Raw genomic sequence first — 18685 nt, 5'->3', positions numbered from 1 at the left:
GACATTTTTAGAACTATATTTTATTGGCCTTTGCTTGGAAATTTGTCTCTTTGGAACTTTTTGTGCCTTCCCTGGAAACATAGACTATTAGCCAACCTTTTTTGATTTTTCAGAGATATCAAAACACACCTTAATATTATTCCATTATATTATTGCCCAGAATTTGTTTGTTACTCCAATCCCTGTTGCAGTCTAAATTTTGGTAATTTCTTCACTACCTCAACTTTCTCTTCTGGCCTCTTCCTCGACCATCCCAACCCCTGCTGTCACAATCATCTCCCTTTCTTGAGCATCTGCACTGACATCTACTTTCCACGTTACATTCAAGCTTGTGTTCACTTTCAATTCATTCCATGATTCTGTCCATGCTTACAGTTTTGACTTCATCTCTGGCCTCTCCCTCCCTCCTTTAGTTCATACCTGACTTTGTGCTTTCCATAAGCCCCATATGGTTAAGTCTTTCTTTTCCTCCTAGCCAATATTTCTGAAAATCTACCTGTTGAGTGAAGCATTCCAGCTATGACTAATGACCGCTTACCTCACTGTTCTGTAATTTTACTGTGCAGTCTTCAGGGGATGGACTTGTTACCCAAAGTTCACCTTTTGTACAGAACTCAGACACACTGTACAGATATATGTGCTTCTGGAGGGTGGCGAGAAAGGTCCCTGTGTGGTGGGATGTAGGGCCAGCTTTGAGACCCTGTAATGAGTAGGCCTTAAAGTTTTAATTGAATTGTATTTAATAATCTCAATCAAAAAATATATAGCATAACTAGCTTCTTATTACAAAGGACAGCTTCAGATTTAACAAACCCACAATTTTAACAGAAACCTCACTTTGTGCACTTTCTCTAATACAGTAACAGACCAGAAAAACAAGAGATTCCATTTTATATAAGCCTTTATTTACAACTTGTTTAACAACTGTACACTTTTTTGTAGCCTTGGAAGCATTATTGTATTTGACTGGGAAAAAACATTATTAAAATGTTTGCATTCTTCTGACCATTATCTTGTATTTTTGTCTTTTTACAGATATGTATATTAATGCCACTACCATGACAATCTGGTAGTTACAGGATAAGAATCCATAGGTGAACTGAAAAGGGAAATTAATGCGTTGACACTCTAGAAATCCATTCTCTGACAGAAAATATATTATTGACAATTTCACAAACAGTTATTTTGATAACTGGTCAACACAAATTAGGACAGTCAAACAAGCTGCCACTGAGAAAATAAAACAGTCTCTTACGCACACATCCGGTTAGTACATTAGAAACATGCTTGGGATCACCCTCTGGGGGAGAGATGCTAGGATAACTTAATTAAAAGAAAGACAGCACATTTACTTGAGGTTACTAGCTCAATCTGACATTTCCCTACTGCACTGAGTAGACTCAAACAGTTATGTCAGGCTAAAAACTTTTCAGGAAGATACAAATGCCTTGGCTTCAGAACAGCTTGAATAGTAAACTACTAATCTACACAGCCAGCCTGGTGGCAGGGAGAACAGCTCCAACACACCCAGCCCCACTACTCCAGAAGTCTCTGTCTAACCCCTCAACAGTCAAATGGCATTGCCAGCCCAAAACTACCAACTCTGGAGACATCGATATCCAGCAGCGGTTGGGGAAGACATCACCAGCTGCACTACAGAGTTGGAAAACGCAGCTCAAAGCCACTCATCCAGTTCCCAACAAGGAGAGAAGGCATGTTTATACAGTACCTCCTAGCAAGGGATCTACGGTTATTAATGCTGAAATGTCACATACCAGGCCCAGGGGGCTCTTTGCTGTGCATTGTTCAAACATTGCCTGTCCCACCCTGATCAGATCCTAAGGCCTTTGTGTGGGACAGATTAGTGACGCTTCTGATTCCACCTACATCCTGAGCTTCCCCGGGTGGTGAAATCTGTAACTGCATTGCCCCAGCAGGCTGGGAGGTTGTAGAGATGAGCCCCCAGCTCCCTGATGGCAGTGATGAGGGCCCTTCCTGGCAGAGTACTTGGATCCCATAAGACTGAAGAACCTCCTGCATGGCCCTCAAGAGAGGGAATGTGGAGGGATGAGTCATCCTCCTCTGCCCTCCAGCAGAGAGAATAAGGAACACAGTTCCATCCCAGTCCTTATTTTCTCCCCTACCTCCTGCAGAGACCCCAGTTCTAATCTCCCTTTGGCCCCCAAAGAAGAGCCAGCGATTGCTGTAAGGCAGAGAGAGGGACAGTGAGCTACATGTTCCCCTGCATCACTCCTCACATCACCGCCTCCAGATCTGGTGCAGTTTCCCTCCAGGCTGATCAAACCCGGGGTGTATTTGACCAGGAGGGTTGCCTGGGACTTACGATTAGGGGCAAGGTGAGAGCCCAGGCCCTAGCTAGTTGGACCTGGTGCTGAACAGAATGCTCCTTACAGGTTCTGAAGAGGCTGCAGAGACTAGGGGTGCCCAATACTCCTCCAGCCCTGCCCCACCTATCCCTGTGTACTGATGTGAAAGGAGGGTGCACAGAGCAGGCCTCTGTACCAAGCAAGGGATGTGCTGCCCCTACCCAGCCTCCTAAGTGCTTTGCAGGCACAAAGACAGGGTCAATTTACCCCTAAGGCTCTGATGCTTAAATTTGCTCATGAGTAAAGTTAAGGATATGTCTAAGTTTCTGCAGGGTTGAGATCTAGGTAGGAAGCATGCGGTTGCTCAAGAACTGGACTTCTAATCAAACGGAACAATGTACAGTACTAATGATTCCAGATTCTCTTGAGGCTTTTTAGCGAATACTATGGCTTACGAGGTCTCACCTTTGTCCCAGATGTTAAAACGACAGTATCTACACAATAAACACATGAACTTAGAATACTACAAAACAGCATTTCCTCATGTCTTGTATCTTGCCAGTGCTGTCTGTCCAAGTACAAAATGAAAATACAGTAATACAAACGTGTGGATATTTAAGAATTTAAAATTTTAAATAAGCAGCTTTTAAAATTAGTCAATATAGGCAGAACAAAGCATTTTGAGTTATACCGTCTACATACTGCAAATCTTATAGCAATACTTCATAATACAAAGAAACAGGCATGCTAGTGCAAATGGAAATGAAACAACTGAAACGGGGATAAGAAAAAGACAACTCAAATAGTACAAGTAAAATATAAACAACCCAAATAAGCTGGCAAGGACATTTTGCATAATACTGTAAGTCAGCAAGTGTAGACTGATTTTATACTAGTTATCTCCATTCATGTTCCTTTCTAGAATTGTTTAACTTTTGTACACAGATAGAAAAAAATATTACTGAAAGAAACTGATGACAGCTAAATGGACAGAGAAAAATGTAACAGTCACAAACTACTGTGTATATACATATTAAGAAAGTATGCAGTGTTTGTAAATAAAATATTGCATGATAGTTTGTCCAGGCTTGGAGCTTAGCAGATATACCTTGCTTATTTTTTAAGGAACATGGGAGGGTCAAACAACAATTCGTAATAGTTTTTTCCTGCAAGAAAACTTTCTTGGCTTTACCTTAAATATTAAAACCTGATTAGACCAGAGCCTTCAAATGTGCAAGAGCTTTAACAGATGAATGATCAGAAAGATACATTTATGACCTCATTAAGACTAGCTGTTGTCTAGCTTAGCAAATGGAAATGGAGCAGAAGGTTGTGTGTTAATAATCAGAATGAAGTAGTCAAAGTGGATAGACAGAAAAAACGGAGTGCTGAAAGGGAACTGTGTCAATTTACCAAATACCCTCTCAGGAATTCTGAATACTGGTTTTTCCCTGGCCCCAGTCTCCTGGGGAGACTTTATTCTGGAGGGGAGGTGGAAGAGGGAGATGGTAAAGCCACTCCCCAAGATGGCAAGCTTCTTTGCAAGTGGATCTCTCTCTTTGAAATCAGATGCCATGAGTCTTAAGTGGTAGAACTGGTTAAGTTTTGGGTTATGCAGTCTGGACAGAAAGCAAGTCATGCACTGAACAGTCCCTGTTTGATAAATAATGCTGCAGGTCATGCAACCACATCACTGCAAATAAAAAAATAAAGAAGAAAGTTAAAAAGCAGCCAACATTTCATTACTGTTAAAAATGAAAACAAAACATATGTTTTCTAAGCAGTTTAGTAAAGCTGTGTCAAGTTATAGCTCAGCTAGGTCAAGGGGGCTTCAACTGCTATTTTATTAAGGTGACTAAAAGCATTCACAATATGATTAATGTGCTAACAGCTGAATGGAGGAACAAAAGCTAGTCTTGGTTTAGATCAGCGCTGCCACCTGGGGTGGGGGAAGGGTGGGGGGGACTGGGAGGAGGGTCATTTGTCCCCAACCTCCCTCAAGCTTTTTGCATTTGGTCAAAGCCCCACAGGCCATGGAGCTGGGGATGGCTGTGGCCTGGCCACTTTTAAGCAGTGGTCCTACACTAGAACAGTACGGCTGCTGCCAGAGTGGTCCAGAGCATTGCTCCAGCTGCATGGTGACAACGGCGCTGAAATTTGACCAGGCTGCCACTCCACACAGATAGGTGACTGGGCCAAATGGTGCTGTGCCTTGGTGGCACATGGGGTGGGAGTTCCTTTGCGGCGGAGCTCAGGGGAGTCTGTTGAGAAAGTGAGTCCTGGCAGCACAGGCTCATGCACGGTGTGGGTAAGAGAGAGAGGGGATACTCTGGAGCCGAGGAAGACCTCGGGTGGGGTGGGGTGAAGATACTAGGAGTGACAGGAACGGGGTTTCTGCTGGAGGAGGGGGTGGGGGAAACTGGAATTGCACCCTTGCCCCCCTCCAAAAATACCTGAAATTGGCACCACTGGTTTAGACATCCTAAAACGGAGTCTTGTACAACTCCTAGTAACAGACCAAGGCCCAGATCCTCAAAGGTATTTAGGCACCTAATTCAAATCAATAGAAGCTGAGCACCTAAATACCTTTGGGGATCTGCACCCAAGTGGCCATACCCAACACCTTAGTGCAGAATGCCTTGTCAGACACATACGAAGCTCAAGGAATAGTTATGAAATTGGCCTCCACAAGTTTCACTCATTTTTGCTGCCTGTGAGCACAATCAGTAAAAAAAAAAAAAACATTTCCAGATGTAAAAAGGTGTCTGTCTCACATCATGAGTTTTAACCATTGAAAAAGGCAATGGAGTTATAATTTCCATTCTCGTCTGAGAGAAATTCCACATAGTGTTACAAGATAAAAGCATTATGATTAAGCATTAGTTTTGATTAGCTGCACCAAAGCAAGCCTTTGTTTGATGCACATCCCGTGTCACATTCTTACATTAACAAGCTTTAGTCATTTGATGTAAAATAAGTTTTTGATCAAAAGCAAATTTTAGATATTACTGCAGAAATATACAGAATAGGAGAGAGACTTGTTTCTAGTGTCTGCTCATTCTGATTTTCAATAATTCCAGCACAATGTAAACAGCAAATGCTGTCCTCTGATAGAAGACATGCTCTGTGAATTTGGTTTTTTCCTCTAAGAATTTCCCTGATAAGTACCTAATTCTAATAATGCTTCTTGTGGCACGAAAATCTGGATTGAATTTATTAGAGAAAATATCTTTATGACTAAAAGTTAAGACATTTCTTTCAAAAGTTATAACTACAGCACAAGTCCTGTAGCTGATGATTTAATTCTACTGAAGCCAAAAGAATACAGTAACTCAAGTTTGCTGCACATAATACAAGTATACAGGCGAGTCTCATCTTACACTGGGGTTACGTTCCGTAGTCAGCACGTAAAGTGAAAATCGTGTATAGTCAAAATTACATTTAGTGTAATCGCAGGCGGAATCGCCCGCACTACAGGTACAGTATTGAAATTGTTATTTTTCTTTTTTGTTTTGTTTTTGCCGACCATGCAAAGCTGAATTCACACATGTTAAATGCGCGTAAGACGAGACTTGCCTGTACTCTTTCAAATTTCTGTAACAAAATGACCTTCCTGTGCGCCTCCCTTCTCACCTGTTTCCTCCTAACCAGAATACTTTTTATTTAGGAAAGTCGGAAAGTGCACACAACAGAGAGAACAGACTAACAAATTAAGTGAAAGAAAATCAGGAATGCATTAAAGAATGCATTCAAAGCAGAATATTGATAAAGTGTGTTTTGAATAACACATCCCTTAGATGAGGTGCATTGTTATCCACTCAAGCACTGCTAAATGAGCCTGCACACTGGGGTGTGGATGATTGGAAATAATAAAATGAACAATTAATTTTAGTAATGCCATAAAAAGTTAAAATGTTAAAGCTATCTGAGATCAGAGTTTACTTCTTTAAATGGAAAATCCTGTTTTTTTACTCTCATCAGAATGTGAGATAATGCAAATCTACTTGTACAACAGGACTAAGTGAAATATAAAGGTACACAGCTAATGCACATTAATAGAATGGAGAGAACAATGTACTCTTCAAGGTGTTAGTGGGAGTCCTTTGAAAAAACGGGTAAAGTCTGGCCAAGGACGTTACAGAATACACTATGGTCCTAGAGAGGGAGAGATGCTATTACCCTTCCAGCTAGAATAGTGCACGTTTTATTACTAGAAAAGAATCTGCTAACAACTTCTTCTAGGAAAGATTTAAACAGCAAGAAATTTTTCTACCATTTTAACAGCAGCTTGTTTTTGCAGCACCGTTTTATAAGACCGGAGAAATCCAAGATATAGGGGCAGATCCTCAGCTGCTGGAATGTGTCATTGTTTCGGCTAGGAAGGAGCTATGATGATTTCCAGCAGCTGAGGATGAGGAGGTTACATACCTGTAACTGGAGGTTCGAGATGTGTGGTCCCTCTATGTATTCCACTGTGGGTTACACAGGTGCACCACACGTCTGGAGTCGGAGATTTTGAAAGCCGTGTCAGTTGGTCTGCACACACGCCCTGGCTTGCCTCGTGTTTCCGACCAAGGTGATGAAAGGCAGGGTGAACCAACCACCTCTTCAGTTCCTTTGCCACCGCCGAATCAGGATCTGAAGCAGAGGGGAAGAAGGGCGGGTAGTGGAATACATATAGACTTACATATCTTGAAGAACGTCTAGTTACAGGTAAGTAACTCTTCTTTTTCTTCAAGTGATAGTCCCTATTGTATTCGACTGTGGGTGACTGACCAGCAGGTCAAAGCAGGTGGAGGGTGAGGATGGTAGGGTCGAGTGGAGAATCGCCGTCCACAATGAGGCATTAGCAGCCGAGTCTTGTACTAGGTTGTAATGTCTTGCACTGTGTGTACAGAGCTCCACATGGGTGCTTTACAGATGTCTGGGAGGAGTACATCGTGAAGAGATGTTACAGTAGTGGTCTGGGCTCTTGTTTAGTGTGCTCATAGCCCCATTGGGAGAGGGGAAGTTTGAGAGCTGATAGGGAAGAATGCAATCAGATATCCATTTGGAAATTCCCTGGGTGGAGATGGCATGTCCTCTGATTCTCTCCTCTATAGCAACAAACAACCTTGAGCACTTTCTCAATGGTTTTGTTCTCTGTAGGCAAAAGGCCAAGGTTTGCTGACCATCTAGGGAGTGGAGCCTATGCTCTTCTGCAGATGCAGGTGGTTTCAGGAAGAAAACACTTATGTGAATGGATTGGTGAAGGTGAAATTTCAAAACCACTTTAAATTTGGTGTGTAGGTGTAAAGAAACTTTATCTTTGGGAAATATAAGGTGTGGAGGATCTGTCATCACTGCACCAAGTTCACCGACCATCCTAGATGATGTGATGGCTATGAGAAAGGCAGCTTTCAAGGAGAGAATGGACATGGAGCAAGTCACTAAGGGCTCAAAGGAGGGCCGTGTTAGAACCGAAAGGACATGATTCAAGTCCAATGGGGGTGTCATCTTTTGAGGAGGTGGGAAAGTCCTTATCAGGCCTTTCCAGAATCAACTGGTTAGCAAGTGTGCAAAAATAGAGCTGCCCTCCATAGGGGGATGTAACGAATTAACAGCCACCAAGTGGACTAGCGTGGAACTGAGGGACAGGCCCGATGTCTTTAAAGATAGGATATAGTCTAGGATGAGTGGAATACCCATAATTTTTGGTAGAATGCTGTGTCCAGGATGAGAAGTGTTTCTAGTAGATTGGTAACATTTCCTAGTTGAGTTCTTTCTGCTATAAGAGAGAATGTCTCACACAGCCGAGGAGCACACCCGTTCTAGGGCTGATGACCATCCAAATACCATGCCCTGAGGAGAACTGTTAGTGGATTAGAGTGTCTGATCCTGACATTGCACTGGCTCAGGAGCACAGGGAATATTGGGAGAGTAATGGGAAGGGAGACGACAGGCGTAGGAAGTTGGGGAACCAAACTGTCTGGGCCAGAAAGGGGCGATCAGGATAACTGTTACTCTGTCCTGTCGGTTCCTGAGTAACACTCGTGGCAGCAATGGTAGCAGGAGGAAGGCATAATTGAACTGGTATGACCAGGAAAGGAAAGTGTCACTGTAGGAGTGGTAACTGAGGGTTCCTCTGGAACAAAATGTGGCACATTTGTTTTTGGCCTGGAAAGCGAACAGATTCCTGGGGTCCCCCATTGTGTGAAAATGTTGTGGAGCACAGTGTCATGAAGTTCCCACTCACGGTCGATTGCGAAGTGTCTGCTGAGGGAGTCTGTGAGCACATTCTGCATCCTCAAAAGGTAGGCTGCAGATAGGGTGACTGATTCTTGATGCACCAGTTCCAGAGATGGACTGTTTCTGTAGACAGGGAGGCAGATCTCGCTCCCCCTTGTTTGCTGACGTAGAAGACCATTGTAGTTTTGTCTGACATTATGAGGACATGATGAAAGCAGATGAAAGGAAAAAAGGACTTGCACACCTTCCGTGCTACCTGTAGTTCCAGGACATTGATGTGCATTCTGGACTCTCGAGATGTGCACATTCCCTGTGCTGTGTGGTTGCCCATATGTAGAGACACAGCCGTAATGATCACCTTGTCTGGTGGTGAGGGGAAAAAGGGGACCCCCTACACGTATGTGATGAAGATTTGTCCATCACAGGAGGGAAGACAGTACCTTGGCGGGAACTGTCAGTGTGAAGTTCATGGAATGGTGACTTGAGGAGCAAACTGACTGTAGGCAATGAAGGCGGAATCTTGCAAATGGAGTGACATAGGTGCACGAGGCCTCGTGGCCAAGGAGGGACTGACATGTTTTGACCTCTACCCTAGGATTGCTCGTGATGTGAACTATGATATCATTCATGGTCTGGAACCTATTTGTGGGCAACTACACCTTTGCAGTGAGAATTCAAGATTGCCCTGATAAAATTCAAAGATTGCGCAGGGGTAAGAAAAGATTATTCGATATTCATGCTGACCCACAGTGAGAAAAGGAGACGGAGCATCACAGAGATTGACATAAAGGCTTCATGGCAGGATTTGACAGCGAGGCATCAGTCACTGATGTAAGGGAAGACGAGGAGGCCATGACATCTGATATGAGCTACTACCATAGACAAAACCTTGGTAAAGACTCTGGGGGCTGTGGCTATTCTGAAGGATAGAACTCTGTATTGGAAATTGTCAGAGCCCACCGAAAATCTGAGAAATTGTCTGTAAGCGGGATGAACTATTTATGGCTAAAATAATGTTATTTTTCAGAATGATGTAAGAGCTGAGGACACTAAAGGTTGCAGTGTCAACTGTGAAGAATTGATGGCTCACTCTCCCTTTTAGCTTCTGTGTCACATTGCAATTTGTCATCTATCACCCCTACACTATGCCGTTCCCAAGTATTTGCATCCAGTGAGTATGTGCTTTGGATATATTTTCTCCAGATTTATTATCTTGCATGTTTCCATGTTGAATCTCGTTTCATTATCTTCCTCATTCCTACTTCTAATCGTTTTTCCTTCCTCACTGGTGTTTCCAACACTTCCCCATTTGGCTCTCTACAAATGTATTAATAATACTGATTATTAATAATAGCTCCTTCAATGCAAGGATCTTGAGAAAATTGATCACTTTATAAATATTCTGCCTCACCATGTTCTTCACCTCTCATCCCAGATTCTCACTAAAGTTGATAAATGAAAGCAGGCATAACCCCAACCCCAACAAAACTCCACTGGACAGCCCCCGCTGTGTTCTCTTAAAATGTATGCCATTAGGGGCATTCAAGTTACACTGGCAGGATAGCAATTGTAAGGCAAGTGCTTGCTTTCTTTTGTAAGATGAGTGCCACATTTAGTTTACTCATCTTTTCTATTACTATCTCCCTGTGTAATTATTTCTGTCACAGCAATTCAGATCTTTGGCATTTTTGTTACCATGCCATCTTAGCACAGTGACAGTGTAGGACAGGTTTTTAATAATGCTAATAAATTAGCAAGACATGGAAGCATAATGGCTGAATAATAAGCAGTTTCTGAACTGTGGGCAGCAAAGATTCCTCTAGGAAGAGGCCACCTGAATGCTGTTAAGTTTTGAAGTAGCTGCAACCTTTCAGTGCATTTTCAATGGTGGCCCTAAAACTGGCACCACAAAAGCAAAGATCATTGTCCTGAGGATCCACAGCTGGAAGTAAAGGCTGAAACGTCCACTTTTTTGAAGATGAAAATAGCCATTTCTCCCTAACTGTAACCTTCAGCATCTGTTCAAAAATTGTTCCCATGCCTAACTGCAAAACACGCCAGCACCTAGCAGTAAATAAGGCTGCCACCAAATACAAATGATTTCCCGGTTGTCCCATCTCTTCCCCTATAAGTAAAACTTTCATTTTGTCTGGACAGTGCTTCAACCAGCTGTCTCAAACCCGCTTTGAAATCTGAGGCAACAGAACAGCACTGAGAGAGAATTCCTGTGATCCCATGAGATGGGGGTTTACTTTAAATTGTGGTATCAACATATAATATGTCAGGCTATGCCTCCTTTGTCAGTTCTCCAACTGGCTTCACGTACACAATGAACAGCAGCAGAGAAAATCTCCAATTCTCCATTAGCACCAACCAATGTGCAGAACCACTTTAGAGAAACCCCATTATCTCAGCAAGTCTCTTCAAATGTGGAGTGAAAACCTGCCCCACTGAGATCAGTGGCAAAATGCCCATACATTTCAAAAGGATCAGCCTTTCACCTAGACTGTAGAGCATTCGTCATGAACTGTTTCTAACCCATCAGCTGTTTTTGATATCAAACAATTAGATTGCCTTGAATCCACTGTTAGGTGTTAATTTGATGTCCTGTAGGATAGTGCAGTTTGGGAAACAATGCATATTGCTTTTAGAAGAGTTTTCTAGGGCTTTCTAGTCTACTTTTATTTGTTAAATGTCACCATCTGTCCAATTCAATGAGTTGATAATTTTAAAAATGACACTCATGTCTCAATCTCCAATGAAAACATTAAAGTCAAGAAAGGAAAAACAAGAGAAGCATTCAAATTCTCCAGCTATGGTGCTGGTTGCAGTGAATCTCCAGAGATCTATTGTGCCAAATGGGAAAAATCTGAGGTTGGCATGGTAGAAAAAGACAACCTTATTCTGATGGGAAACAAGCACCTTTCTGGAGTTTCTTGTTTAGTCAGCCGTAACTCAAAAACTAACTTAAATCAGTTCCAGGAGCCCAGGTGTTCAGTATTCTGCTTCATACGGTGCACAAACAGCAGCAAAAATCTTACAAAGAAAAACACACTGCTCCTTGGAGTTTTATACCTTGGAACAGATCTTCCTCCCTTTTTTCAGCTGAGGAAAAAAAATCCTCTTGTTTTCACCTAGATTTGGCTGCAGAGTCACTAACAAGCTTCAATTGCCTTCCTGAATTCCAGACAGGGAAGAAATGTCAACTGCTCATGCTTGAGGAGTTCCACTGCCGAGGACCCACAAGACCCAACTAGGATCTGAAATAAAATTGCTGAGAAGCCTTCCAATTCCCTGAAAGTGTCAGCCAGTGGCGTACATATAGCAACACTTTTTGCTTGTTTTAGGGGCTTAGTGTCTTCAGCAGACATGAGGTCGGGGTGTTTCTGACTCAGTCAGGATTTTCCCCTTGAAATGTGACGGGCTCACATGTCCAGGCACACCAGATCATGCCAAATTATATCTATTTTTAATGAGAAAAGACAGGTAGGCAGGAGAAGTGGTTTTATTCCCAAAAGTGAAGTGTGCTGGGAGAACTGTGCAGGGAAGTGGGCAAGGCTGAGCTAGGATTGACTTGGCTCAAACCATTATTAATCTTATTCCTCAATTTTGTGACCATTAGATTCACCTTTTCAGTTTAAAGGGGAAAATCCCATGCACGCTTCAGGCAACACAGTAATTTTAAGGCAGGATGGTTGAAAGTCATTTTGCTGTCCAGTGCAAGGGAGCTCATTTTAGGTCTTGTTGAGAAGAGGCTTCACCAAGAGTAATCCAGGTCTCTGAGACACTGTAGACCAGGGCTCTCAACCTTCTTTTCCCTGAGGCCCCCCCTACCATGCTATGAAAACTCCACGGCCCACCTGTGTCACAGCCACTGGTTTTCTGCCTATAAAAGCCAGGGCCGGCGTTAGGGGGTAGCGAGCAGGGCAATGGCACGGGGCCCCATGCCACAGAGTCCCCACCAAACTACATTGCTCAGGCTTCAGCCCCAGGTGGCAGGGCCCAGGGCTTAGGTGAGTAGGGCTTCCTACCCTGAACCCCAGTGAGTCTAATGCTGGCCCTGCTTGGTGGCCCAAGGGGCCCCGGACCCCTGGTTGAGAACCACTGCTGTACATGACACCATAAGTATGTGACTGCCTAAGTCCTATATAGAATCATTTTGGGGAGATCTAATTATTTTAATGACAGACATTGTAAAACATAAAGGGCCAAATTCAATTCAATTTACACCCATATAAACCTACTTGAAGTCAGATTTAAGTATTTGGCCCTACGAATGCAAAAAGATTTTCCTCCCAATCCTCTCCAAGAGTAAAAGTAAAGAGAAAAATTCTCAATCTAAGGCATCAGATCCAGGTGTTGTTCTAAGTATGTTTCATAGAAAATGAAAAATTGGAAAGACACATTCATGGTATTCTTCCTCAGAGTCACTGTCTAAAGGGAGTGGTGAGATAAAGTATAATCTAACTACTACATCTATGCCAAAGCATCAAAGCAAATAAAAAAAAAAACTATTACAAATCAACCAGGAAGCTGCCAAGTAGACAATCTGATGTAGAGGAATATTGAAAGAATGCAGAAATCATTTGAATGCATCTTAGCAACTTGCACATACCACTCAATGTTAAGAATGCTAGAATAACTCAATGCTAGAAAGTGGCAGGTAGAGTAGTTCTAAACAGGATTTTAAAAATTCACCCTTTCATACACTAATGAACATAAAGTTCCTAATGCAATCCATTGGAATAGAAAACTGCTAGCAATTTTTGTTAAAGTGAATGTAGAAATTACAGAAGTCACCTGCTGGTGACACTAGAATTGCAAAGGATTCTTATTTGCTTAATATCAAGAAGGATACAGTGAAAAAATAATTGGCAATTTCCTATTCGTATTATTTTCATTTTAAAACGTTTATAAATGTGTATTTCTATATTAGACTTCTCTTTTGTGCTACACTTTGGCTAAAAGTTAACTTTAAAATCAGTTTGTTACTGTTTATACAGCATTCTGAAAAATGTAAACCATTACACAAGTGCTAAGTATTCTTAGGGAAAAAATGGACTGTTAATATTCTTCTTTATTATGTATCTACTATCACATGCTTGGCACTTTACAAGCTTGAATCCACACATGTCCTTGAATATAAAAGAAGTTAAGTTCCAACCGCTTGACAGCACTGTAAAGTAGTGGTCTCAGCCTGGAATCTTGTGGACTTGCTTACGCATTAGACCATTTGCTTTTATTTTAGTTAATACAAAGCTTACAAAAAGAAGGTGCCTGCCTGACATTGCCACAGTTGTTAGGAACCCCAGAAAGGGCTCGTATGGACTGCTCAGCTTTTCTGTCATTATCAGCTAAAAGTGTTGCTGCCCAAAAGGGGTGTTTACCTCTTGCAGGAATGCAAATTAGTTCTCCCATCAGGGAAGTAACATTTTTAGGTGAGCAGGGCAGTACTGTACGTGTACTTTATTTAGTACTAATTTATGGTATTAGAAATAGTGACGGCAGTTTTCATATAAACTTGTAATTATCCACAACAGCAGCAAAATATAGACTCAGTGTTAGTCTCTGCTCTTCCTATCTACACAGTGTCCTCTGTAAAAGTAGCATAAAACTCAACAGGATAGTGCAGATTTCACTCAGATGCTCAGAAAGAACTATGGGAAGCACCTCAGATAGTATCTGATCTTGTGGGGAAAGGAAGAGGAAGGCCAAAATAAAAAGAGAGTGGGCTCCAAAAAAAAAAAAAAAGTAGACCTCAAGGGACCAGTGGCAACAAAGAGGGGGAGAAGAAGCCAGAAAAGAGAGAGAAAAAACTAAAAAACAAAAGCAAGTTGTTTAATTTTAGGATGGAAATTGTATCGGAGTTTCTTTCAGATATACATCTAATTAACAGTAATCTTAAATGGACTCAGTAGACAAACTTGGAGATATAGCCTCCCCATTACAATTTTGGAACCCCCTTCTTTCACAAGTAGATTTTGGCAGATGGTGGTGCAAAGGAAGAGCCTGACAGACAAAAATAAAAACAAAGCCTTAAATATTCTTGGGTTCCTTCTTAGGGGCTGAAAAATGCTGTACATACTTATTCATGGACATTGACTACCTCTTGCTCCCTTACACACACTACGCACAAGACAGGTTCCTAAAGTGACCAGTCTGAACTCCACAAAAGACGTGTGTCTGAATAATCATATTGCTAGATGGCACTTACGAAACTTGTCCGTTTAGCATTTTGTTTCTCAACAAAATACAGGAAGGCAAATATCAGTTTATGCCTGAACTGCCTTTACATTGTTAGCTTTACACATACTACAGGAAATATCTTACCTAACCTAATTTTAGGCACAGTACAGAGGGCAGACAACAGCTATAAAGTCTTTTTGATCACTACTCTACATATAACACTACTAAACAATTATTTCTCTCTCTTTGGAATAAAAGACAAACATTTTGCTCATGGATGTCAGAAGATGTTCTTTGTATTGCTGGGAAAATCAGAATCAAGATAAATGCTTTCAACATATATTTAATGGCCATTTTTAAATGGATTAGGTATGAACAGTTGGATGTGCTCTGGAATAAAACAGCACTTACAGATGTCACTGTCTTTGAATCCATATGTACTGGTCCTTCAGGGTCCTTTGACCATTTTAAATCAAAAGGTTAGATTAAAATATACCTTGGAATGCTTAAAAAAGCCAAGGTGAGCTACTTTTGAAGGGATTTATAGGAAGGAAAGTTTTGCATTGGGCAAGAGATTAAAATAATTTTACAAAATTTAAACTTAGAAACTAGATTGTATGCACACCATATCAGGAGCAAGATTTATGTTGAAGGTGATGTCACAAAACACACACATACAAAGCTCCCCTACTAGTAAATCCATAAAGGCTGATCCTAAGAGGTGCTAGGTGTTGAGCATCTTCAACTCTTCAAGAAGTTATTGGGAATTTAGGGCATTCAGAACACTCAAATACTCAGCACTTTGTAGGAGTATCTGTCCTAAATTAATGTCAGCAGTGAGAACCACTCACTTGTCTTACCAATCAAAGCGAAGATGCTACATATAAATGGACAGGTATGTGTTAAAAGAATTAGACTACAAACAGAGTTTTCAATAGAGTAAGCAACAAACTTGTCTAAAGGCACAGCTACCATTAGTAAGGCAATTGATATAATCATCCTCCTAATTGACATATTAAAAATAAATCTTTCAGTGGTAGATGACAATTTGAATACATTAACCTCAACAATATTCAGCTGGGCCTTGATCCCTGATGTATGGTTAGTCCACCATTACAAAGCTTTAAAATAAATACCTTCTTTTAAATCAATGATGCTGTAGCACATTAAAGCATTACAAATATTTCTTGATCTTTCTTTTTGGATATACTCAACCAACCAGAGTGGGGAGAACAATCTGAAACATTTCACCTGTGGCAGCAAACAATAGACAATACCAGTGGAGAAATAAAAGCAGATCTGAAGCCTTTTAAGAGAAAAAGAATGAAAGAATGGTCTCCAAATCATCCTACTTCCCTATTAAATGCCAAGTGCCAAGAACAGGAGCAACCTCTTCACTTGAAAGGAGAAACTCATTTTTGTTCTGTAAACATTCCACATCAGGTGTCACAGGATGTAGCTAAGTTGGCACCTATGCTAATGTCTAGGGTGGCAGGGTCCCCCCCCCAGGAAACATGTTTTATAACAATTTTATGCAGCAATTTTGCATTTCTTATAAAGGATTTTCAGCTATTTTAAACAGATTACTACATAGTAAAAAGGAGAGTAATTCCCTTTCAACAAAGAGAGTCTTATAAACGATAGTAACACACGTAGATACACGTATACCATTTGTGACAGAAAATGTATGTTTGCTACATAGCCTATGTCAGACATTAGGTAAGAGATGACAACTTCATACAAATTTAAAAAACTCCATTATAATAAAGCACTCCTCTGGATGTTTTCAAAATTTTGGCACATTTAAAGAGAGAGAAAGAAGACGACTCCAAAAAAATAAGAATGGAGGGCATTAAAACAATGAGAAATCATAATAAATCCCCTTCCTGCAATGAGAAATAACAGTGGTAACGAGGAATAAAGATAGAGAAAGGATGCTAGTTGCATTTCCTGAAACGTCACGTGGAACAAAGTATGCCTGGATCACAGGGTTGATTCCTTTCTAAAGGCCAGGCTTCTCTACCTTGCTGTAGCTGGTTGGACATGACCAGGGTAAGATCTCCTTGTGCTGGTGGCTTGCCTTTGTCTAGCCAGGAAGGACTGTCCAGAGCCTGTACTAGCCAGTCTATCTTCTGCTGCTTTTTTATGCAGAGTCATTCCCTGTGAATAAAGACAAACTCATTAGTGAACATTCGTGCATGCTTCTCAACGTGTTGTCCATTTACTACTTGTCTTTCCTTTGCGTTATCAGCACCATCTAACCTGTTTGGGACTTTGACATTTTGCCAGAGAATTGTGTGAAAAATGTGTATTTTTGCAAGCGTAAAAAGGCTGCTTTACTTTCAAAGTTTGTAGTAATCAAGCAAAAAGGTTTCAAGGATAGTAAGTTATGCCCTCCCATACTTGAGCATGATTTTCTGCATACATTGCAACCACACATTGCCCGGGCACTCTTTTTTTTTTAAGTTATTTTCAAATAAAAATAAGGTGCATCTCTCAACTTTTAGCAATGCATTTCTCACATGGAAATATCAGCATATTATAAATGGCAGGAATTTGTTCTGAGAGAAAACACAAATATGTTTGTTGTTGATGATTGCAGCAGGAGCTAATTGGCCATGCTGGCTCCTGACTGCTGATTGACTGGGAGAGATTAAAAATTAAAATTCCTGACAGCACGCGCTCAGACAGTTCTAATTGAGAGAATCAGGAGAGAGAAAGAGAGAGAGAGACTGGTCTGGGCAGTGGAGAAGAACGGAGGCCTAACCTGGAAGGAAGAAGCAGCTGAAGCTATAGCCACCCATCTGGACCTGCAGAATAGCCAGCCAGCTGAACTAGCAGCATTCCCACTTGGGCCTTGTCTGTACCAGCAAACCATCCCAGAGCAGACTCAGCTTATACCAGCAGAAGAGTTCTTTTGCAGGTATACTTTATACCAGTCCCTAAACAAAATAAACTATATCAGCAAAAGCACTTTTTTGCTGGTCTAACTGCATCTCCACTAGGTCTTCTGCTAGCATAGTTATGCTGGTTAGGAATCTGACTTTTTCACCCTCCCAACAGGCATAGCTATGCTGGCAAAACTTTAAAGTGTAGACAAGGCCTGGGAAACAAGGGGCCTTAAAGGGACCTGGTCATTTCAGAGAAAAAAAGAGCAACAGAAACTTGTGAGTGGACCAGGAAAAAGACCATTGTTATTTCCATGCTGTTGAGACTATATACAGCACTTCATAAATTCATGCCAAACAAAATCTCTGCCACATGGAATTTACAAACCAACATATATGACACATCTGTAACAGGCAACACTTTGAACACAAATGGGTGCTGCTATTCAGGGGAGGGGAGGTTTAGCTGTTTAAGTACAGGATTTGGAATCAGGGATTCCCGGGTTCTACATCCAGCTGTCACTCACCTGCGGCAAGTCAATACCTTTCTGTCTCCAACTCTAAAATGAGAATGGTAATTCCCTCCCTCAGAGGGGTTTTGTGAGGACTAACGGGATGATGTTTGTAAGAACATGAGAACGGCCATACTGGGTCAGACCAAAGGTCCATCTAGCCCAGTATCCTGTCTTCTGACAGTAGCCAGTGCCAGGTGCCCCAGAGGGAATGAACAGAACAGGGAATCATCAAGTGATCCATTCCCTGTCGCCCATTCCCAGCTTCTGGCAAACAGAGGCTAGGGACACCATCCCTGCCCATCCTGGCTAATAGCCATTGATGAACCTATCTTCCATGAATTTATCTACCGTATATACTTGTTCATAAGCCGAATTTTTTAGTAAAAAAGGGAAGCATCAGAGAAGGGGATCAGCTTATGAATGGGCAGAGAGGGGGACATAGCCCCTCCCCCCAACAGAGGGGGCAAGCAGAGGCAGCACAGACAGCAGAGCCAGAAGGGAAGAGGCGGGGCCAGAGTCTCTCCGCTTCTGGCCACGCTGC

General features: G+C 41.7%; 1 protein-coding gene across 11 annotated transcripts in view; it reads right to left on the bottom strand.

The window, feature by feature from the left end:
• Window positions 1-264: 264 nt before the first annotated feature.
• HOOK3 (hook microtubule tethering protein 3) overlaps window positions 265-18685 on the bottom strand; it is a 143161-nt gene continuing 124740 nt past the window's right edge. For 9 of the 11 annotated variants that reach the window (XM_073345888.1, XM_073345891.1, XM_073345893.1 and 6 more), the window contains 2 exons: window positions 16765-16901; window positions 265-4020 (listed from right to left, as the gene is read on the bottom strand). In XM_073345888.1, coding sequence (XP_073201989.1) covers window positions 4005-4020; window positions 16765-16901 — 153 coding nt within the window. In that variant the 3' untranslated portion in view covers window positions 265-4004. Of the gene's footprint in view, window positions 16902-18685 lie in introns of all 11 variants that reach the window. The other 2 variants (XM_073345889.1, XM_073345890.1) reach the window with 2 other exon arrangements.

This window comes from Lepidochelys kempii, chromosome 5 (assembly GCF_965140285.1).
Source record: "Lepidochelys kempii isolate rLepKem1 chromosome 5, rLepKem1.hap1, whole genome shotgun sequence".
Lineage (NCBI taxonomy): Eukaryota > Metazoa > Chordata > Testudines > Cheloniidae > Lepidochelys > Lepidochelys kempii.
This window is presented reverse-complemented; position numbering and strand designations above follow the sequence as displayed.